We start from the raw sequence: 21,304 nt of genomic DNA on the forward strand, positions 1-21,304 counted from the left end.
AGCATTACCTGACTATGCGTTTTAATTATTACGCCTTGTATCTATCGAACCATATTATAGAGCAAGTCAGTCTATAATGCAGTAGCAGGACAGAAGTTCTGTGTAGTGTATACTAATACTATTAATTAAAGAAGACGGGGGGAGAGAGACGGAGAAATAGAATTCTTTCTTTTAAAAAAGTAAACGAGAAAAGTGACCTTTCTCCTATAATAATGATACATTCATGATTAAATGATGCGATCTTTGAGCTTGAATAGTCCTGCAATGCTCTGCACACCCAGCTTTTCGCAGCCGCTTTGCTTCAATGCCGAGATTGTCTTTAGGCTGCGATGCAGCTCCGACGCAATCTCGCTCGTCGTCATGGCCTCTAAAAGATATTTTAAAATTTCTCTTTCGCGAGGCGTCAGCCGGTTGGGGTTTACCGCCGACGTCTCGTCGCTAAGCACGGGGCCTTCCAAAACCGCCTCGATCGCGAAGACGAGGTCTTCAGTCTTGTCATCTTTCTTGACGACCCCTGCTGCCGTCTTTCGTAGCACAATATTCTCGAGCGTATCCGAGTCTGGGTTGTGGGAAAGGTAGATGACGGGCGGCGCCGCCGCGGGGCTGGCTTTTATGCCCTCCAGCACAGCCGCCTCGCCAAACGTGTCCATGTCTAAAAGGACGGCGTCGCAGCGCGTGGATGAGAGCACCTTTTCGAGCTCTTGCGGTGTGGATGCCGTTGCGACAATGTTTGGGTATGTGTCTGAGGAAAAGGCTTTTTTGAACGAGGTAATGACGTCGGGCTTCGCGTCGGCGAGCACAACGCGGAGTGCTCTACCAGTGAATGCTGGCGCGTCGATCATACTGAAGGAGGTGCTTGTCAGATGCTTGAGACGACAAACGTCATGCTCCGAGCGGCTGCTTATATTGGCAGATCCTGGAAGAAGAGCCGACGCGTCGGCCTATGAATTGAAGTGGTTGTCGTGAGATGACGTTTGACTTGTGCTTGGTAACTATTTATTAGGAAGTGCGGAAGCACCGGCGCCAAGACAGTCTGTAGTCTAGAAGACTCGGGACGGCTGTGAAGTGCGGGGTGGACACGTCTCACAACAGCATGTAGCTCAGTAGTTGCCTTTTTAGTATAAGATTCCAACGCGAAGGATCAATCCTTCATACCTTGCATGTAAACCTGTTTACGATTTCGAAGAGATTTTAGCAAAAAAAAAAAAAAAAAAAAAAAAAACCAAAAAAATCAAGGCCAAGCAGATGCACTAGATGACGGTAGCCTTCTCAACTTCTACAGCTCAGGCCTTTAAAGAATTACACGTATTTTATTGGGGCTATGATATATATTATTACAGAGATAAAAAAGAAGGATAGTCATTTTCTTAAGAGCCAAACGAGTCATTATCAGAGCGAATGTCTTTTATGAAAAGCGGATAACTGCCTTTCCGTCTCGACCTCGCTTTGCCGCATACTCCCATGCCTCCAGCGCCTTTTCAGCTTCGAACTCTACCACGGCGAGCGGCTTGAGCACTCCACTGTCAAACAACGCCGCTATCTTTTCCAGATTCTTTCCATTTGCCGTGACGACGAAATAAATATATTTTGCGTTCGGATTCTCCTTCAGCTCCTCTGGCTTGCCGTGATTAAACGCCCACGAGGGGGGAGGATCCGCTACCGTGACCATGGTCCCGCCCTGTCGCAGGCTGCGCCAGCTTTTCCTGTAAACTTGGCTTCCGACTGTATCAAAGACTGCATCGACGCTTCCAAAGGACGATTCCCAGTCTGGCGCATTATAGTCGACGCAGTGGCTGGCGCCCCGGCTCTGCAGCTGCGGATGGCTCTTACGCGACGCGAGCGCAATCACCTCGGCGCCCAGCAGCTTGCTCGCAATCTGCACGAGCATAGTGCCGACCGCGCCCGAGGCGCCCGTCACCAGGATTCTATCGCCCTTTTGAATCGCCGCATGCTCCTGCAGAGCCTCCCAGGCCGTCAGGACCGGAATCGGCAGCGCGGCGGCCTCCGCCATGGAGAGGCACCGCGGCTTGGGCGCTATTTCGCTGCCACTCACTGGCACGTAGTCCGCCTGGCCGCCCGCCTTGGCCGCGGCCTTGATCATGGCAAAGACCTCATCGCCGGGTTTGACAGTGCCCTTGTAATCGTCGCCCAGAGACACTATGGTGCCGGCAATGTCGTGCCCGGGGATGCGGTTGGATTCGTATACCTCTGGCCACGAGACTTCGTCGGCGGTAATGGCAGCAGCGGTAACACGGATGAGCACCTCGTCGCCAGTAGCAGAGGGTATGGGAAAGGTGCTCGAGAGGCTCAGCTGAGGCGATGACTTTTCCCCGAGGACCTGGACTGCGCGCATTGTTTCAGGCATAGTAGATTTATTTCTGCGAGACTGATTCTGTCATGCGGCTTGTGTAGTAGATGGTCGGATGTGTTGGGTCGACGGGTAACGCTGGCGCGGCTTCTTTTATACTTTGAGCAGCTGTTGTGACGCTTGCAGCGGACAAGTCGGACCAGCATTGGCAAACCCGAACCACACATGATGGTATAATAAGGGTTCGCTGAATGACTGAGAGACTAAACAGGATATTCGGGTTCTTGCTAACCACAGAATCCAATGTATTAGTTGCAATCGGGACCTGGGCTGGACCGTCGGGTCGGGCCAAGCGGAATCGCAATACCCGATGTGGATGCCCGAAGCTGAATGCCGCAACAGAAGAGATGGGCTTCTCATGGCAAAGTCCATCGAGCAATTAGACTTTAAACATGATTGTTCACCTCAGTACTAGCTATCATCATGCTGCTGAAATTGCGCGTAACTTTTCACAATTCTTTCTGCAACCGCTTCACCACTCAAGTATGCGCCTGTGGTGGTGCCCAGAGCAACGTATGGCGCTGTATGCTCACCTGCGAACCACAGGCCCTGGTCCGGGAGGCCCTCGCGCATTGTCCGAATATGCTCATCGCCCTTTTCTAAACCGACCTGAAAATTTCCATAACTCCCATTCCCTGCCAGTTCATCATTAAGCCAGTCTGTTGCGATGCAATCCACCGGCTGGCACGCCGCCGCGTCGGCCGTGTAGTTGGGCAGGCGTGAGTAGTACGGCTCAAAGTACGAGATGATGAAAGCTGTCTTGTCCTTCTTGTCGAGCCGCTTGGCGAGCTCCGAGGTGAACCACTGCGACTGCTCGCCGTATGTGTAGAAGAGCAGCGTCGGGTGCGCATCGTCGGCGCTGAGGCTGGACAGCTCGACTGCTTCTTGCGACCAGCGGTTGGCGTTGAGCTCGGGATGGTAGGCGGGTGACATCCATTGGATAAACCCCTTGACGATTTCTTGCTGGCCATTCTTGGGCCTCCAGAAGGCTTCGGGGAAACTGATATACACCTGGGAAAAAAAAGAAAAAAACTTTAGCGCGGAAAGTACCAAAAGCAGGTTATTTCGCCACCTTTTCGAGACAGCCATAGCTGATGGCATCTATAGCGGTGCTGAGCGAACGAGGAAGCGGAGGATCAAAAGCCTTGGTCTTGTTCTTTTTCAGCCAGCCAAGCGGCGTGGTCACTACAACCTCGTCAAACTCACAGCTGTTGCCGCTCCTCAGGTGAACTCTAATTTTGTCTTTGGCGTTCATTTTATAAGTGATGCTTTCCATGATTGTGTTGAAGGAGATGTCTGCCTTGTCTACCGCCGGCTTTGCAACGCGCTCAAGAACCTTGCGGTATGTACCAGCACAGAATAGGTTTTCTGTTGAAAATCAGCTATTTTCATTGCATGGCTGTTTTGATTTACCATACCGTTATCGATGCACTCTTCTAGCCAGAAGAATTTGAGACTTTGCTTCGTGATTGGCGAGCCGATGAAGGCACCCCACGTCTCGCAGATTTGGTATATCGTCTTGCGCTGGGCCTCTGCATTCGGCTCATCATCAGGTATCCTTGCCGGGATCTTTTCTTGAAAAAAGTCCATCAGGCTTTTTTGCGGATCAATCTCTGCCTCCGACGTTGCCGAGTACGCAAAGGCCTCTTTGATGGTTTCCCACATGATGGTCTCGTACTTGGTGCTCTCGGCGGCTTCGAGTCTGATGCCCGTCTCGTCAAACGCGCACGACTTCTCGTCGAGATCGTCAATGCCGGTACCCGTTTCCACAGCTAGGTCCCGGATGATGTTGCCTGTGGCGCCGTGTATCCAGTTGGGGCCCATGTCAACCAAGTGGTCATTGCTGAGCTTCGTTTGGTGCACCCGTCCACCGAGGCGGTCTCGGCCCTCGAAGATGGTCACCTGAAAGCCGTTTTGTAGGAGAACATCGGCGCAGCGTAGACCGGACAATCCGGCACCAATAATAGCAACATGCGCTTTTGGCGGGGATGCCATGGTTGTCGCTGGAGAAGGGCGAAAGATGTTGTGGCGAGTTGCACTGCTGGAGATTCTGGCCAGCGGGTCCAAATCACGATGGACACACCACGTGGGAAGATCAAAAGGTAAGTATTTAGACTACTCATCTACTAGCTCTAAACTGGTCGAATTCAATGTTGAAGGTATTGTACTACCATACTAGATTTAGGTCTTTAAGATGTTTCCTTTTTTGCACCTGCTGCATGCGCATGCCACTAGCCACATTTACAGCTATTAATATGCGCTTTTACCGGCACGATCTATGAGGCGTTGCCACTGCAGAGCCATGGTTGGCTAGGACATGAAACAACGGCGTGCCTGGCATATCCGTATGTAATTGGTGAGAAAGTAGTTCTCCAGTAAAATTATACTTTTGATCTCCTAGACCGATATTCTCGGGAGTTGGTGGGGGAGGGGGGGAATAAGACGGAGTAAGTTTGACTACGGTTTGTGCAAGATAGATAGAGAGCGTAACCTGTAAATGGGCGAAATATAGAACCAACGCGCCCGCTTTGATTTGCTCATTTTGGTGTTGGGAAAATTGCTTGAATTCATGGCATTCCCAGTGGCAAGTCTTTGCCCGTTGGCGCCTTTTCTGCTGGGTGGTGAACAGGCAGCGTGTGTTTGCTGCTCCAAATCCCCACTCCATCTGACCTTCTCCTCATTTGGCCCTCGTACAACAAGCCCGACCAAGCACAAGGCTGCGAATCAATTTTTGACTTTGGAGCGTTTGACTAGCTCCAGCCGGCAACGTACAAATCCGGCAAGATCCGACCATGTCACCAGCCGAACGTGATACCAATGACCCCCAAGTTCCTTCGGGGTCCCTGGCGCCTCCCTCGGCTCAGCGACGAAAGAGGCAGTGGGCGACGAAAGCAAAGACAGGCTGCCTGGGCTGCCGGTAAGTTCTGAATGTGCCTACATACTGTTTTTGCCATGCTTGCATAACCCCAGATTGTCGACGCAGACAATCTCAGTCCGTCGCCCGCAGCGCCCGTACTAACCGTCCGCTTTAGAATTCGCCGCGTAAGATGTAATGAGCAGAGACCCAAATGCGCGAGCTGCACAAAGCGCAATATGGCATGCCATTACGAGTTGCACCCTGCAGATATAGGCTCATTCACCGACAATGCTGATTTATTCCCGACCAGAATTCATAATGAGGGGATGTGGTTCGATACGTTCCCTCACCAGCAAGTTGGTGATCTGGACGAGCGGTTCTTTAATGAGAGCAAAGGCACAGAAAAATACCAGCAAAAGCGTCAGGCAATGGAACTGGCCACTTATGCCAGTGCTGGCCCTTGGTACACGGAATCCTTTTCGGCTGGCCCCGTACCCGTATGGCTCATTCCTGAAGGATGGGCGGCCTTTGAAGCAGTGCATTTCTGTAAGTCGCCCTACTAATGGCTTCAGCTACCACCGCAAACACATGCTGCTACAATCTCTACCTTGTCTCTCGCATCTACCACTTTTGACTTCTTCTTCGGCGGCGACGGAAAACGCATGCTGATCCAGGTAACGCCAAGGTAACACTGTGGTGCATAGAGATCTGATGGACACCGATCTCGCCGACAGCACGCACAGGGCTTTGTGTCGAACGGAGCCGTATAGCCCGTCCAATGACATCATTGTTGCCAATTCTCTTTGCATGCGACTATCACACATTGCTGGGGTTGAAAACACCACACCGAAACCCACGCCATCCTCGGTCCACCTCTGGGTCCGCCTTGGAGATCTATTGAACACTTCGGTCAGAACATTAAGCCGGCAGATAACTGATGTAGAAAATGTGGTACAAAACAAAGTTCTGCAAAGGATTTGCGACATGACAGGCATCGAGGTAGTTCACCCCAGCGCATCCAAGCAACCAGCCTCATGAGCCACTAGCCTGCTAACTTTAGTTCTTGCTTAGGAATATCTCAACCTAGCTGGCGGACGAGCTCATCTTCGCGGATTTTTGGCTATTTTGAGGCTATGTGGTATACCCATCGACCTTGCAAAGAAGCAGACAGGCCTTGGAAACGCGATCCACTGCATGACTCTGTTTGTTGAACCATGACATCCTGACCCGAAAGACTGATTGAATTAACCTGAACCAGTTGTGGCGTGCTCTCGAATACGGTGAGCAGTTACGAAGCCAAGCTTGACGAAATTCGTGCGTTTAGCGACGTAGAGCTGATGGACATGTACTGCTTCACTTTGGAGAACAATTTTCCTTGTCCGAGTTATCTTTGGGCCCAGATACTCGAGATTTCGAGATTAAGAACCATGGCTGCCACAGGCTCTAGCGCCGTTGTTCTGCTGCAACATGCCCAGAAGATCTATGGGCAGGTCCAAATTTTTTCTCCGGAGAATTGGAAAGAGTCTTACAGTATACCAAAGGGGCGTGTTGCGTTGCTGCTGTCGCGCATCTTCAAGGCTGCAGTTGGCATATATTGCTGCTCTTGTGTTCCAGCTTCAGTGGTCGATGAGGACTTTGCTACATGGAGCTCTGGCCAGGCTGCTGCGCAACGCCTCACGTTGCTTCGCCTGCTCGGCGAGGCAGTCGAGTTCGATCGGCAGTTGAATACTCGTATTCTGTGGCCAATTGCCGTTGCTGGATACGCCGCCAGCACAGGCACGTATTCCGAGAGAGCACTGGTCGGTCGGCTGCTAGCTGACATGCAGCATGAATTCGGCTGCATACCTCCCCGGCTGTTGGCCCGATTGCATTGTTTCTGGATGTTGGGCTCAGGTTCATGGGACGATTGCTGGAATGGGCCATTCACGTTTCTACCGTGAGCAATCGCAAAAGCTCTATAGCTAGCTTGTAGAACCTAAGCTCAATTCAAAAGATGAATTTAAAATGACTATGGGTCGACGGGCCTTGGCTAGTCGCCCTATGTAGATTACACCTACGTAACCGGTGACTAGGGCTGCTCTGAGGAGCGAATATTTGGGATCTCGCCAATACATATTCTGCTACATAAGGTTGTGGGCGCTCAGAATAGTGCCATGGCTAATGCTAATGGAGAAGATGGTGATGTACTTCACGGGGGAACCGAACAAGAGGCACGACGAAAGACAACTCCAGAAAATGTATTCAAAGTGCACTTCTATTCTAATGAAATCCTCGATTCGACAGTTGAAACGCAAGCGTCCGTATAAGAAAAGAACAATTCCATTACACGGCAAGACGCTGACTGAGTTGGTTCCAACTAGGCTTTCGTCTGGCGTTGTAATCGCCTCATTTATGCTGTCGGTCCACTATAGTTGATCTGAACAGTGCCCCCAAAGACGTTGGATGGATAGCAGATTGGGTCGCTGTTGAGTGGGTGCATGTACCATTTCTCGGACCCTTCAAGGTTGTAGTTGTAACCGTAAGCATCCGACGCGCTGCAATACTCGAAATAAAAGGTGTTGAAAGGTGCCAGACCCGACGCGGCGCTTGGACTAGCATTTTCCTGAATCCACTCGGCCGTCGAGCCGCACAAGGAGTAGCCTTCAGGAGCATCCATGGGAATCATAACGTCCTCTCCTGTGGAGAGATTCTTCATGTACCTGTGGAAGTTGAGCACTGTTAGACTTGTGGTTTTCAATGGATAAAGGTGTACTAACGCGTAGCCCGAAGTGCTGTTATACGCCTTGACTTGGACGTAAACGCTGTCTCCAGGGTTGACTTGTAAGACTATGGTTAGTCTGAATCTGCCAGTGTAAAGTTGAGTCGTCGTGCTTACCGACTGGCTCAGTCATAAGCCAAGATTCCTTGGGGTAGAACTCGTACCAGAACCCATAAGTCAGGACATTGTCTTCCATCTTTATCATCTCAGTCAGAAACGCAAGTTTACTTTTGTGCTCAGACCTCTCTTCCCAATGAGTTGCATGGTTTCGAGAATGCTCACGACGACTTACCCTGGCATACGTTCCAGCTTGAAGGATAGCCTGGCATTGATCGCTGGCTCCGTCAATGCCAACCCACTGGTAGTTGTAGATTGGCTGCTGCGAGTAGTAGTGAGCGGGAAGAGGCCAAGATGTCGGCATCACCCAGGCGGAAGAGACATCTCGAAAATCGTTGCCGTGGAGAACCTGACCGCACCAGTTGCCGGAGCTGCGGTCTCGTCGAACGTGGCGTCCGTTGTTGGAGGCGTCAATAGCCAATGCAGCTGCGCTCGGCGCCAGAAGCCAGAAGCCAAGATTTTTGAAAAGCATTGTGTAAGATGGAGAAGAACGAGGCCAAATCAAGTCTCGAATGAGGCAAGACTGTATGAGTCGATGATTCGGCACATGTTGAGTGCTTGGGGGTTTCGTCTCATGTATATATTTTCCAATGGGCAGACGGCCCCCTTGCCGCACTATTTTTGAACTCGGCCGGCAGTCGGCAGTGTTGCTGATGGTATTTACGATAACTATAACCCATATTATTATAAAATATCGTTATATCATATAGTTCGGGCTTACATGTTATAGCGGCAGACCTGCCAATATAGTATATATTACAATCTCCAAGACTTTCACGATGTACAGTAATATCGCACTATTGGACACGCTGACAGTCGGCCAACTCTGCAGACTCCTTCCTCATCTGGCATGGCGTTGTTTTCGCACACGAGCGAGAAAATTGACTAGACCGGCCGGTTGGAAGTGGTTGGTTTGGAAAGAGATGGTTACATCCCGCTTGGCTGCCCCTCCTTTTCTGCAGCCACGCGTCTATCTATGAATGACCAACAACTAACAGGGTTGTACCTGGGGGGGCAAAGATGTAACTACACCGTTGATTTGTCCATGGCCTTCTCTTTCTTTTTTTTTCTCAAATGCTTGGCTGGGCGAGGGATGAACGCACTGGGCCAGAACTCCACAGCGCATGACTTGGGGGCAACCACTTGGCAAAAACACTCCCGCGCTACATCCACAGCAGGGAAGCTAATACGTAGGGGAACAATCGGTTTCTAGCGTGCAATCTTTTACCAAGAAAAGAATGTGGCGAGGCACCACCGCGTAGCCAATACCGGCATGGGGGCGTCCCGAATTAGGGAAGTGGCTATTGAAGTTACATTGGCAACGCGATAACTGTTGTAGGGTTTGTGGGCGGGACCGGGGTATTGGGCCAACCCGCATGTGTAATGTATCACGTTAATGGTATAGTGGATGTTGGGCTGCCCTTGCGGATAATTACGCACGTGGCTCGTTGCAGTGTGTAATAATGTATGCGAAGTCTTTGACTGTTGGCTCTTCCCTTCTTGGCTTCAACTGGTGTTTTTTTGTAAGCAAGGATGAGCTTTGTCCCCTGGTTCCCACCTCGGCACTTTCAATTTCAACGTTTATGCCGTAAAATGAGGCAATATATCCGTACACGGACCGTCGCATTCTTATTAGAGCCGAGGAAACGTCGGTTTAGTTCGCGGCGAATGATAATATCAGGGCGCGCTGAGAGAGAACTAATCGATCAGTGTGGTAGGCGGGGATTCAGTGCTCTTGAATAATACCGATTGCACTGACGTCCTTTAATTAGTAGATATCAAAAATTCTCGTCGAGGTATTAAAATATAAGTAGAGCCGCAAATGATGAGTGATGGCGACGCGTCGAACTGTGATGCACTCTGCTGGACAGTGCAATCACGCTTGTTTAATCAGAGTGCTGCATACACGACTACAATGGCGGTTGCGTAGCAGTGGGGGGCAAGAGTAAACTCAATTTTATTAATTGTACAGATTAACTCCGGTTTTCGTCCATTGTTTTGCGGGTCAATCCTCGTCTTGGTCTGATCTTGCACTGCACATCACGGTAGCTAAACGTGCTTTCCTCGGCAAGCGACAGGCACTCACGGCTTGCTCATCTGGTATTCAAGTACCCAAGGAATCGAATTGTATTTCGGCCAAACTTGCTACGGAGATAGCCTTGGTGCGCCTTGGCTAATCCGAGCCACGTCCACAAGCCAAGGACTTTTCGGACCGAGTATAACGACATCCTACTGGAATCCATTGAGCTTTTAAGTTGGACGACAAGAACAAGTGGCTGCAGCTACAGCCATGTAGCTACGTTACTTGTGCTTCATCTCCATCGTCAGGGCCCGTAAGCGCTTCAACATCCTAGTGGAGCTCGGGAAACAACACCGTTGTGACCCTGAGTCAGTCGCTATGGTAGGGAGACGACCAATTACCTTGGCTTCATTCCAGCCTAAATTTTTTCTTTTTTTCTTTGGGTAGCGTTCAGATGTTTTAAATCATTCATTCATCATAAAACCAGACTAACGAAAGTGGTCGTATGCTAGGTCATGCGTATATGTACACAGGGAGCACGAGGAGCTCCTCAGAACTGATAGGCCAACTTAGCAGAAGGTGAATTTCAAACAGGCTGTATTTCAATTTCCTAGGGGGGGCGTAAGTGGTCTTTAGTATATCATCATTTACTAATTCTCCAAGGTATCTTCGAGGAAATGGCAGAATATATCGTAGTATCGCCGCCGACCGCTAGCATGCCTTACCCTAGAACCCCTGCCGTTCGCCATAATCCACTACAACACTTCGCAATACGGCTATAATAATTCTAGAGATGCTCTGCAATAACCCACTAACTTAAAGGGCCTATACTTTTACTATCAAGAGCCAACTTCTCACTATACCTTGAAATTGGCGGCCAAGTCGAGCAACTTTTGGAAAAAGCCAGAAGACGTGTCATCGCGGAGCTCGTCGAGGCGGGCGAAGCGGTCAAGGGTAATGAACCGTGGACTGGTCGTGGACGGAGCCATGGTGCTCAAATAGTTCTTGATGGCCGCATACGAGGGCCGGTCGTCGGTGGCGAGAGCGCGGCGGACGTTCTCGTGCATGTGCAAGATGGCACGGCCTTCCTTGGTGGTCGGATCAGCTTTCGCCACAGAGGTCATTTCGTCCAGGGTGCGCAGGCAGGCGATGAGCAGGCTGCAGACGCCGGCGGCGATGGCGGTAGAGACGGAGCTGCCGCTGACGCGCTCGGTGGACGTGGCGAGGAAGGGGATAGTGCCAACGCGGACATCCTGGCTGTTGATGCAAAAGTCGTACTGATTGTCCTTTTTGCTGGCGGCGTCGACAGTGTAATCATCCCAGTCGTGCTGCAACTTGCCATACATGTTGCAGCTAGCCATGCGCAGCATTGTATGGTGCTCGCCTACGCTGCCGAGGCAGGCGGGGAAGACCTTTGTGCCGATACGCGCGCCCTCGTCGCGGTGACTGCAGACGACGAGGATGCCGGCCCCCATGGCCTTCTGCACGGCTTCGTTGAACGGCTTATGGTCCTCAGTCGTTGTGAAGCTCATCGAGATAATGTCCACTCCCTTCTCCATCGCCCAGTTTACCGCTTTCGCGGCGCGGGCCGCTTAGTAGCCGTAGTGGCTGTCGGCAATCTTGGCTATAAACAGCTGACACAGCGGGTCGATGGCGCACACTAGGTTCGCCATTTGCGTGCCGTGCGGATTCGACGCCAAATACCACGGGCTCAAGCTGTCGCGCTCGTACACAAATGACTTGCCGGCGCAGATCCGTGCCCACAAATTGTCGGCCATGAGAGTTTCTTGGCTCTGCAGATGCTGCTTGCTGCTGCTGTTGCTTTTGCCGCTGCGGTCGTGTACGTCGGCGGGCGCTTCGGGGCGAGTCGGGCTGGCTACCCGCGTCGCGCTTGGCGGATCCATGCTGAGGATGCCGTTGTCGATTATCGCTACTTTCGCCGGCCGGAAGCGCTTCCGGCCATCATGTATGCTAGATGCTCTCTGACGGTAGTTTGCGATGAACTGGGCGAGTCGCGGCGATAGCTGATGAATGCTGGTGGGAGTCAGTGGTGTAAGATGTGAGGGAAACAAGGGTAACAACGACAACAAAGAAATAGATCAAGCTCACATTTTCTGCAGGCGTGGCGCCTCGGTCTCTATTGTCCAGAATTGCGACTGCACATCGATTTTCATCGATGGTTTTCGTTTTCTCAACTCTTCGACTTTCCTATTTATGTATCGCAGGGTGGCGTTACTTTGTTCTTTGGTCGCGAGTTCCTGTGTGTGGTAAGTGATTGAAGTCTGATTCTATTTTGGTTGTGCCGCTAAACGAACCTTGATGACATGAATCGAGACATGGGCTAATTTTGTCGATTCAAGGCCCTCGATGCTAAATCAGTGATCCAGCGCCGACCGCCGCCCACCTGTGTAGAGGTGTAACCGCCTGAGGTACGTCTTTTGCACGCTCGTTTCCCCGGACGTCTTGTCCCTCATTTCATTCCTGTCTTCCATGGCCTTGGCAATCTTGTTCATTTTGCCGGTCTTTCCGCCGTTCTTGCAGGTCTTGTTATCCTTGGTCTTGTCGCTATCAATAGTGCAAACAAACGGAATGCTCTCAGGCTCGCCGTGCGGCTGGAAGATGTTAAGCGAGAGGTCGAGGATGCGCCAGTCAAGCTCTTCGACACGAAAGCGCCTGACTGCCTGGGAAATCTCGAGCTCATCATGCGGGTGCGCCATGCGGTCTGGCACACGCAGCGTGATGATGCGGCGCACGCCGTGCTTGGCGAGCCAGTCAAGCATGTCCAGAATCTCCCTGTGCGCGCGCTGCAGATACGAACGCCGCAGTCTCTGTGCTGCGACGGTCTGCGACTGCGTGCCCAGGTCAAGCACTGGAAATTGGGCGTATCGGATCGTCTCCTCGTAGCGAATCAGGTTGTAGCTTTTCTCGTCCTGCGTCAATGACGTGACGAAATCGGCCACGCTCGTGCCCTCAATCAGAAGACGGGACATGTCAAAGTTGATTTCATTTTCTGTGTTCAGGGGGGTTAAACGAAAGTCTTTACGAGAGATGGAAAATGGAATAAGCCGTCTTACCGGGCTCTGTTGTGTTTTTTATTATTTTATCAGCAATTGCAGCACCAAAAAACCAAAAAAAACCCGACATCTGCGACAACCTACCTCGTGATTCTCGTAGAACGGCGAGAAGCGTCTGCATATTTTCGGCGTGCTTCATGGTGCAGTAAATAAGCGCCGACCGGATCTGCTCCCACGCCGAGTTTCGCTGCTTTGTGACCACGAGACTGTCCTCGTCTTGGACATGCTGGGATTCGGCGGAAGTGGTGGCCATTTTGGTGGTTTTGGCCTCATTATTGTACCAAAGCGGATAGTACCCGTCGTCTCCCTGTTGGCTATGCAGCACGGGGTCGACAGCGGTGGCGGCGTCGACAGCGGTGGCGGCGTCGACAGCGGCCGCGGTCGTCTCGACGGACGCTTCCTTTCGTATTCTTAGCGGAATCGTGTCGCCGGCGGTGGTGGCCTCTACATAGGCGCGGGTGGTGGCGAGCCCGGCATTGCAACGCAGCAGCGCTTCGACCAACGGCTGCTGCTGGTAGAAGACGGCCATGTGCAGTATGCCGTAAACGTTTCGAAGAAACCAGGCAAAGGGTTTCAAGGACGCAAAGGGCACTGGACATGTTTTGCTATCATCTTTGGCATTTCTGGCTTAGGATTTGAGCACATCGTGGTCGTTGAGTAAGTTATTCTTCATGACGACGGTGAGCACCTCTGGCGAACGGAGCACATCCTCGGACGCGTTAGATAGGAGACTGATGACCAAATCTCGGCGGTTTGTCTTGTCGTCATCGTTGCTGCGGCCGCCACTGTCGTGTTCGTAGTCGTCGTAGTCGTCATCGTCATCATCGTCGTTGTCATCGTTGTCGTTTGTTTGGTTTTTGTCTTGGTCGCTATGGTCTCCTGACAGCAATGCGCTCTGCGAATCTGGGCATCTTAACCAAAGCTCAATGGCCTTGACGATGCGCTCGCGGGTTGTCAGCAGCCCACGGTGGCGTTCAGATTGGAGAATGACCTCGGTCAGCTCCAGTAAGTGATCCTCGATGATGCGGTCAAGCAATCTTTCGTCCGACTCCTGGTCATCGCCCGGCAGTAGAATCCCGGGCAGTCTGTGCAGCACGGGCCCCAAGGCCAAAGGGGCCGTTTTATGGGCCGTGACAATGTCATTGTGTAATATGGTTGGGCCTGTTTTATTGTTTCGCACTCGTGTGACGAAGTAGTTTTCCGATTGTTTTTTGGGCTCCGACTTTTCCGCCTCTGTTCTTAGCTGGCGCGAGTACAGCTCCTGCGCCTCAGCTAGCAGTGTTTCCATGTACGGGTTGCCCTCACACAGGGCCATTGCAAACAAGGTCTTTTCCTGCCGGTCGGTTTGCTTGATGCGCAAGTGCGGGTTCTGTTGTAGCCTTGCCTTTCTGTTTTTTATCTCCCAATTTTCGTTGCCCTGATTCCACTTGCAGGACTTCCTCAACTTTTTCCCTGTTGGGAGTAAAAGTAGCAGTTCCCATCCTGCCTCTTTGCTCGCCATGATCATCTTGGCTAGCTGCACGTGTGGGTTGCACAACGGTAATAAGCTTGTCTCCGTCCTGATCGAATCCTGTGCGCCTTGGATCGCCAGCTTCAGAAGATGCCATTGGACGCACCTGTCCATGAACGCTTCATCACTGTTCAAGAATTCCTCAATGTGCGTGTCATTCGTAACCTGCGCCGCTCCAACGAGGCTCCTGTAGAGGATTGCAAGCTCCTTTTCGAACCCGATGTTGTCATTGTAGGATGATTTGTTGATCCATTTATCAATGGCTATCTTGAGATTGGCCGTCATGGCGTAGGCTTCTGATTGCTGATGTGTCGACATCTTGATGTGTTTCCCGTTGTCCGACCGGGCGGGCTTTTTTGTCCTTGGATATTGCGTTGTATTTTGGAGCTTTTTTTTGGATTTCTAAGTTGGCACACAGGGCTCTCATCTACCCCTCCCTCAGAGCCAACATTAAATTACAGTAAGCAGCCTGATTGCAGAGTACATAACATATACAGGCCGAGTCATCCCAGCGGTGCAAGCCTTGCGCAAGTTACTTGTCTATTGCTCCGCGATAGTTGACAGCGTGATTACAAGACGAGCATTTCGTCTGTAGGTTTATTTCTTCCTAATTTAGGTATAATTGGCAAAAGTCCTCCTATCTGTTTTACTTTACCTGTAAATACCTAGCAGGGTGAAAAATAGCAGCAACTTGTCTCGCGAATGTAAATGAGGGGTACTCTAGGTAGAAGTACAACGCTTTGTGGGACTACCTACGCAAGCGCTGTATCCACTGAATCTTTGTTCCGAAATAGAGGGACCGAGTCCCCAAAGGGTTGGGCCGTTGTATTTATGTCTCCGCAGCCCTTGAATTACCAACACATGTCGCGCCATCCGATCTTCCATTGGCTCCATGCGGCTCTCCAATAGTGGTGTGCGCAGATCATCCTTCATGTTGTCAGCACCTCTGGCCAGGAGGGGGCCGAGCAGGGCTTCTAATATTACGGCAGCTAATAAGTCGTCCAATTGCGTTGCTGTCGCGTCGCGTCTCTTTGCCAGTCTGACCATGTTGCCGTCAGTTGCACGATCCAGACACTCTTTGGCCAAAGACCATCTCGTTAGAGTCGAATCCGGTTCCGTCTCTGCAACCCCTTCATTTCTGTTTTTGTTGCCTCGGCCTTGGTCGCCGTCGTTGCCCTGTTCAGTGTCGCTTTTGTTAGGTAGTTATGGGGGCCTTCTGGGTTAGTGGCCGTTGTCACCCCCCGCTTTTAGCCGCTGTAGTGCCCGCCAATTCTTCTCAAATCTCATGGCAGCGCCAGACTCAAGTCGATCGTTTGCAACAGCAGCGTCTCAGCGGTTCATGTCCAGCTTCTGCCATGTTTTCTTCCTCTGCAAGCATCGAAAGGCCGGCTTCTCGGTATCCGCTTCCTTGAGCGTGACGCGCAAGATGCATTTGTGTTCCTTTTGCCGGAATATCATGGCCGTGTCCCACCTTGGCGGTGATTTTGACGGCGCACGCACAGTCGTCCTGCCGCCTCACGGGCACATAAAGCAGCAGCTCTGGCGTGACGCCCTCGCCCGCCAGGGAATCGTGCAACATGTCTCGCTTGACGCCGTTGCAGTCTCTGCTCTCGCCTGTGCTCCCTAACGTACACGTACCGTGAGAGGTTGACGTCGGAGTAGCTCTCACTCCACACGCGAGTGCTACTGGCCGTGCCCTCAATCGTGTCAGGCCGGCGTTGCGCCGGTTCGGATGCCTGCGGGCATCCTGAGGCTTCCTCTTCCATTGCCGTCGTCTTATTTAACTGCAAGTCCTTTGGTTTTCCCTGTCGGTACCAACTACCTGATCATACAAAACATACCGAAATCACCCAGTAGGCAGAGGCACCACAGCAGCCATAGCAGAATAGCAACAACGACAACAACAAGATGGCACAGCACGATATTTCGACTCATCTTGCCCCTGGCGTGACCATGGCCAACAACGACGATGAGATTACTATCAAGATTATGACCAAGCCGCCGTCCGATGAATCCAACAGCCAGGACACGCGTGCTCTGTGGTATGCAGCCTACGCGCGCCTGCGAGAGAGGCACAAAGAGGAACTGGTCGACTTTGAGAAACAGGTCCGCAGCATCTTTCGGCTTTTGCAGGGGAGCAGCGGTGCCAATGTCCATGTGCGTTTCGCCATGACAGGCTTGCACAATCTGGCGCCGAATATGGTGCTGGATTCCGTTCGCCGCTGGATTTCGGAGCCAAGAGCAGAGGAAGACGACGACGAAGAGAGAGACAAAGTGTGCCGTGCTTTGAAATCGACCTTGACTAAGTTGAGCAGAAACATACAGGAAAGCCCGAATGCGCACCTGGCGTGGATCGCGGCGTGTCTATGTATTCAGGTACGTTGCGTATTGAAACTGCTTTTCCATTTCCATTTCATTCTTTCTGACCACACAGCCACAGAAACTGGTCAAGGGCCCAAAACCCACATGCGAGGCCCCCTGGCTCGCATACATTGTAGCGCGCATTGCCTTTTATGACCGCCTGTCGCAAGTCATTTACAAGGCGCCACGGGACGATGAAAAAGGCCCTAATTCGCCCCATGAGTTCCTCGTCGATCTGTACTCGGCCATACTCGAGCAACTAGTCGTTGTCCTCGCGCTCGACCGTGCGCCACAAGAAATGCGCCGACAGCAAAAGCAGAAAACATTTGCTCAGCTAAAAGTGGGCGTGAATAGCGCGTTACTGCATCCAATTACCGCACTCGAGTTTTCCCTGGGGTTTCATGCCCGAGACAAGACGCTGGAAGAGAGTGTCGCTGAGCTCGTGTGTCTGCGGGCGCCGTCCTTGGCTATTCTCGGCAGCGATGACCGAGATGCTCGCGAGGCAGTCAACGACACAATGACAGCCGAAGGCGGCGGCGGCGGCGATAATCGTGATCCTGGTAACGATTTCAGTCATCCCGCCTATCGCGATGTCAGCAACGCCAACGCTACTGCCGAACGCAACAGTAATGATAGTTTCATTAGCAGGAAAGTTGAAAAAACTGCTATGTCTGTTTCCTGTGGAGCGGCCACCTTTACTACCGCCGTCGCAGCTTCCGTTGGATGGATTGAAAAGCGTGCTCGGGGGCCTTCGTCGCTGGGCGTTGAAACAGGATGCGTACCAGCAATGGCACAAGGCACGCAGCGCCGATCATGGCCATTCAAATGACCGCGTTCTCTGGCTTCACGGCCCGGAGGGCTCAAGCATGACGCTGCTGCTGCACGCGCTCGCGCAGGCAGAAACCGAGAACCAGGCTCGCATATTGGACCCCGAGTGGGCGCCGTACGCCGTTGCATGCGCCTCTTGGGACTGGTCTCGGGACGTGAATGGCACGTCTGTGGTGTCAGTCTTGCGCGACCTTATATGGACGGTGCTCACTACCCAACCGATACTGCAGAAGCACCTAGCCAACACTGTGCAGGTGGTGGGCCGGCGCGCGCTCCTCGGAGGTAACGGTAGTGACTCACAGGCGCGGTACGCCGCGCTGGGCACGTCTGGTGACTTTTATGCCATGCTGACGCTGCTGTGCAGCATCGTGCGCGATCAGGACTTTGAGCCGACGTGTTTTGTCGTTGATTACAGGGAGATGCTGTGGGATGACGACGACGACGGCCATATTGGTGATCAGGCCAAAGGGAATGAGTCGTGCAAAGAGGGCCGCGATGGCTCGGCCAGCACCGCACAAAAACGGGCCTGGACGCTCCGCGACTTGATGGAGCTCGTGCTCACGACGTGTCGCCTGTCGGGCAAAGTGATCTGGATTGTTAGGTCCATGTCTTGTTTACCACCGTCGTCGTCGATAGGTGGCTGCCACCTCTATCCGCCTGAGGAGCCGTTGCTTAGCGAAATCATGCACGACTATATCCGAGCCCTGATGCTAAAGTGGAATGATTCGAGATATACCCCGGAAATACAAAAAGAGCTCGCTAGCAAGCTCACCGGCCGAGCTGGCGGCAATGTTGCCTGGGCCACACTAGCCGTTGATCTTGTCGCCCGAGTCCGATTCTCGTGGAACGCCATCCCCTTTATGCAGCGCCTGCCCGACAGCAGCGCGGGCTTGGGCCCTCTTCTGGACTGTATCATCAAGAGTAATGCCAGCGACAGTGACAGTGATAGCGACCGGGCACTCCTGAACGCCGCGTTAAAGACGGCCGCGCTCGCGTTCCAGCCTCTCACTGTGCCGGATCTGGCCGCCCTTGCCGGGCTGCCGGCCACCGTGGACGCTGCTAGTTTCTTGGATATCCTCGCGCGGCCGCTGCTCGAGTTCCGGGAAGTTGACAATGCAAGAGGGAAAATCAAGAAATACGTATACTTTCCGAGCCGAGCTGTGTTGGCCGCCCAGCGCGCACGTCTAGGGAAGGCCACTCCAGCGCCCGACCTGCACGCCGACATGGTTTGTCGCCACCTGCGCCAGCTCACACAGCACTATGGTCTTACTGGCCGTAGAACGAAGCGCCGTGGAAAGCAGCTCTCGCCGTATATGCAAATCGCATGGCTGCGGCATCTAGACCTTGCAGGCGTTGGCATTGGTCGGACAGGCCATCAGTCAGTAACGGACTTGCTGACGGCTGAGGTGCGTGGTTTCGTTGCGCAGAATGCGAGTGCATGGGTCCGCGACCTGGATGCGCTCAGAGTTCTTCCTGTCGTCGGTCGCATGCTGCAGGACCTGCTCCCATCTTCTCGTGGGCTCGGGCGTCTGTCGCCAACGCAGGCTGCGCTGAATACCCTGAGTACGCGCATTCTGCGTTCGCAGGAGATGGGCATGTCCGTGACCGATTGCGATCGATTCATGCACATAGTAGGTTGCGAAAACCATGGCGACAATAGCAATTTGCCCGTCCTACCTCAAGTTCCACCGATGTTGCCGCCCTTGGACAACTCGACAACAGCGTTCATCGGTATCGGTACGCTGCAGGGCCATTCCAAGTCGGTCCGCGCCACGCACTTTGCCTATGACGGCCGACTCATTGTGTCCGTATCGGACGACGATACGCTGCGGTTCTGGGACCGGGCATCATGCACTATCCAGCACGTTGCGTTACACAAATCGCGGTTGGATTTCAATCAACTCGTTCCCTCGCCAACGAATTCCAGCTTGGTTGTTACTGGGGGATTGTGGGGCATTTCAACCTTTAATCTCGCCACTGGCGGTGTCCAGGTGGAGAGAATTACCTTGGGTGAAATTGTGGTTAAGTGGCGTAATCAACAGAAGAAGCAGAACAAGTATGCTGTCTATAACATACTTGAACGGTTCTCCAACGTACGCTTTGCCGTAGATGGCTCCGAGGACCTCATTGTCACCTGCTACCCACAAGACGCGTGCGACCACGAGCCGCGCGAGGTCGTCCTGGGGTTACCGGGATTTGATCTGAAAGAGGTGCGGCGCACTTCAATACGCTATAAAAGCCTACCCATGGTCATAAAAGACGCGCTGCCCGAGTCCGAGTGCCTGGATGCCAGCGTGGCTGATAATGTGGAACTGGCCGCCGTCGTCCACAACGACGGCAATCTGCTCATCTACAATACCAAGCTGGCAGAACGGCAGCAGACGCTACACTTGGCGCAGAGAAGATTTGCCCGCGTGCGATATGATTCCAACACCCGCGCCTTTGTCACCTGGGACGAGAGAGACCGTGTAATGCTCCATCTCGTCTACGAAAGAGGAGATCAACTTGAACAAGTAGAACGTGGTGAACATGGAGAAAGAGAGCCCATGAAGCTATTGTACCGGCCGCTTATCCGATCGCATAGTCTCCCGTATCCGCATCCGCAATCGAGATTGCTGTCGTTTGGGCTCTCTAGCGAGCGAGATGAGATTATACTCACCTTCACAGACACGAACTCATGCCAGATTTACAGATTCATGGAGGCAGACGCCGACACTTGCAATAATGCCGCCTGTGTCGACAATGCCCCTCACATCAGCAGCCCGGAAATCAAAACGACTATTTTCTCCCACGACGGCTTACGGGCGGCCACGTCTAACAGAAACGGTCAAGTCCAGCTCTGGAGCCTCCCGAAGATGGCTACCAGCGAGAGCGAGACCTCAGATGCCTCTCCCACCACTTTATGGCGTACAATGTCATCAGAGGGCGCTAAATCTGCAGTCATCTGGCTTTGCTTTTCTAGCGACGATACACAGCTGCTGGCGTGCTACGGCAACGGTCAGACGGTCGTGTGGGACACCAAAACTTGCGAGCGCGTTGCCGTCATGGGTGAAGATGGACTCTGCGCGTACTACGCCATTTTTTCGCCGGGAGACGCGCTCGTGGCCACTGTCCACCCCGGTGATAAAACTATCCGCTTGTGGGACCTACAGGCGTGCAGGCAATTGTATTCAGACGCTCACAGGATAGGTGACGATGGTAATGATGACGATAAACCGACACCCACCACTGAACAAACTTTCGTTGCGCTGAATGACGCGGCCATAGACACGACTACTACGGTTGCCTTCTCGCCAGACGGACGCCTCCTCGCCACGTCCGGCAGCTTCATCCATATCTGGGACATTTCGCCGGATTCTGGATTCAACATGGTCCTCCCCGGTGAAGCGTTGATGCCTTGTGCCACTCTGT

The 21,304-nt window shown here is 52.6% G+C and overlaps 11 protein-coding genes across 11 annotated transcripts in view; 2 read left to right on the forward strand and 9 right to left on the reverse strand.

The window, feature by feature from the left end:
* Window positions 1–227: 227 nt before the first annotated feature.
* BBA_08458 (two component transcriptional regulator, LuxR family) lies at window positions 228–842 on the reverse strand (the record flags this gene model as incomplete). The annotated part of the gene is made up of 1 exon (XM_008603555.1): window positions 228–842. The coding sequence occupies one exon, from the start codon at window positions 840–842 to the stop codon at window positions 228–230; it is 615 nt and encodes a 204-aa protein (XP_008601777.1).
* A 563-nt stretch (window positions 843–1,405) lies between these two features.
* On the reverse strand, window positions 1,406–2,353 carry BBA_08459 (zinc-binding dehydrogenase; the record flags this gene model as incomplete). The annotated part of the gene is made up of 1 exon (XM_008603556.1): window positions 1,406–2,353. The coding sequence occupies one exon, from the start codon at window positions 2,351–2,353 to the stop codon at window positions 1,406–1,408; it is 948 nt and encodes a 315-aa protein (XP_008601778.1).
* A 426-nt stretch (window positions 2,354–2,779) lies between these two features.
* BBA_08460 (flavin containing amine oxidoreductase) lies at window positions 2,780–4,363 on the reverse strand (the record flags this gene model as incomplete). The annotated part of the gene is made up of 3 exons (XM_008603557.1): window positions 2,780–3,379; window positions 3,441–3,736; window positions 3,787–4,363. 3 exons carry the CDS (start codon window positions 4,361–4,363, stop codon window positions 2,780–2,782), a joined length of 1,473 nt encoding a protein of 490 aa, XP_008601779.1.
* Window positions 4,364–5,185: 822 nt separating this feature from the next.
* On the forward strand, window positions 5,186–7,165 carry BBA_08461 (C6 zinc finger domain-containing protein; the record flags this gene model as incomplete). Its single annotated transcript, XM_008603558.1, has 5 exons — window positions 5,186–5,285; window positions 5,493–5,771; window positions 5,932–6,224; window positions 6,297–6,427; window positions 6,484–7,165. The coding sequence occupies 5 exons, from the start codon at window positions 5,186–5,188 to the stop codon at window positions 7,163–7,165; spliced, it is 1,485 nt and encodes a 494-aa protein (XP_008601780.1).
* Window positions 7,166–7,614: 449 nt separating this feature from the next.
* BBA_08462 (aspergillopepsin-2 heavy chain) lies at window positions 7,615–8,572 on the reverse strand (the record flags this gene model as incomplete). Its single annotated transcript, XM_008603559.1, has 4 exons — window positions 7,615–7,924; window positions 7,982–8,042; window positions 8,101–8,179; window positions 8,276–8,572. The coding sequence occupies 4 exons, from the start codon at window positions 8,570–8,572 to the stop codon at window positions 7,615–7,617; spliced, it is 747 nt and encodes a 248-aa protein (XP_008601781.1).
* A 2,405-nt stretch (window positions 8,573–10,977) lies between these two features.
* Window positions 10,978–11,652, reverse strand: BBA_08463 (serine proteinase-like protein; the record flags this gene model as incomplete). The annotated part of the gene is made up of 1 exon (XM_008603560.1): window positions 10,978–11,652. One exon carries the CDS (start codon window positions 11,650–11,652, stop codon window positions 10,978–10,980), a length of 675 nt encoding a protein of 224 aa, XP_008601782.1.
* Window positions 11,653–11,712: 60 nt separating this feature from the next.
* On the reverse strand, window positions 11,713–12,294 carry BBA_08464 (serine proteinase-like protein; the record flags this gene model as incomplete). The annotated part of the gene is made up of 2 exons (XM_008603561.1): window positions 11,713–12,154; window positions 12,230–12,294. The coding sequence occupies 2 exons, from the start codon at window positions 12,292–12,294 to the stop codon at window positions 11,713–11,715; spliced, it is 507 nt and encodes a 168-aa protein (XP_008601783.1).
* Window positions 12,295–12,495: 201 nt separating this feature from the next.
* On the reverse strand, window positions 12,496–13,723 carry BBA_08465 (uncharacterized protein; the record flags this gene model as incomplete). Its single annotated transcript, XM_008603562.1, has 3 exons — window positions 12,496–13,130; window positions 13,195–13,200; window positions 13,279–13,723. 3 exons carry the CDS (start codon window positions 13,721–13,723, stop codon window positions 12,496–12,498), a joined length of 1,086 nt encoding a protein of 361 aa, XP_008601784.1.
* Window positions 13,724–13,822: 99 nt separating this feature from the next.
* Window positions 13,823–15,022, reverse strand: BBA_08466 (uncharacterized protein; the record flags this gene model as incomplete). Its single annotated transcript, XM_008603563.1, has 1 exon — window positions 13,823–15,022. One exon carries the CDS (start codon window positions 15,020–15,022, stop codon window positions 13,823–13,825), a length of 1,200 nt encoding a protein of 399 aa, XP_008601785.1.
* Window positions 15,023–15,350: 328 nt separating this feature from the next.
* Window positions 15,351–16,283, reverse strand: BBA_08467 (uncharacterized protein; the record flags this gene model as incomplete). The annotated part of the gene is made up of 3 exons (XM_008603564.1): window positions 15,351–15,359; window positions 15,461–15,880; window positions 16,176–16,283. The coding sequence occupies 3 exons, from the start codon at window positions 16,281–16,283 to the stop codon at window positions 15,351–15,353; spliced, it is 537 nt and encodes a 178-aa protein (XP_008601786.1).
* A 329-nt stretch (window positions 16,284–16,612) lies between these two features.
* BBA_08468 (NACHT and WD40 domain protein) overlaps window positions 16,613–21,304 on the forward strand; it is a gene marked incomplete at both ends in the record, with an annotated part of 5,451 nt that continues 759 nt past the window's right edge. The window contains 3 exons of the mRNA XM_008603565.1: window positions 16,613–17,080; window positions 17,145–17,717; window positions 17,779–21,264. Coding sequence (XP_008601787.1) covers window positions 16,613–17,080; window positions 17,145–17,717; window positions 17,779–21,264 — 4,527 coding nt within the window. The remainder of the gene's footprint in view (window positions 17,081–17,144; window positions 17,718–17,778; window positions 21,265–21,304) is intronic.

The sequence above is a fragment of the Beauveria bassiana genome (assembly GCF_000280675.1).
Source record: "Beauveria bassiana ARSEF 2860 unplaced genomic scaffold BBA_S00035, whole genome shotgun sequence".
Taxonomy (NCBI): domain Eukaryota; kingdom Fungi; phylum Ascomycota; class Sordariomycetes; order Hypocreales; family Cordycipitaceae; genus Beauveria; species Beauveria bassiana.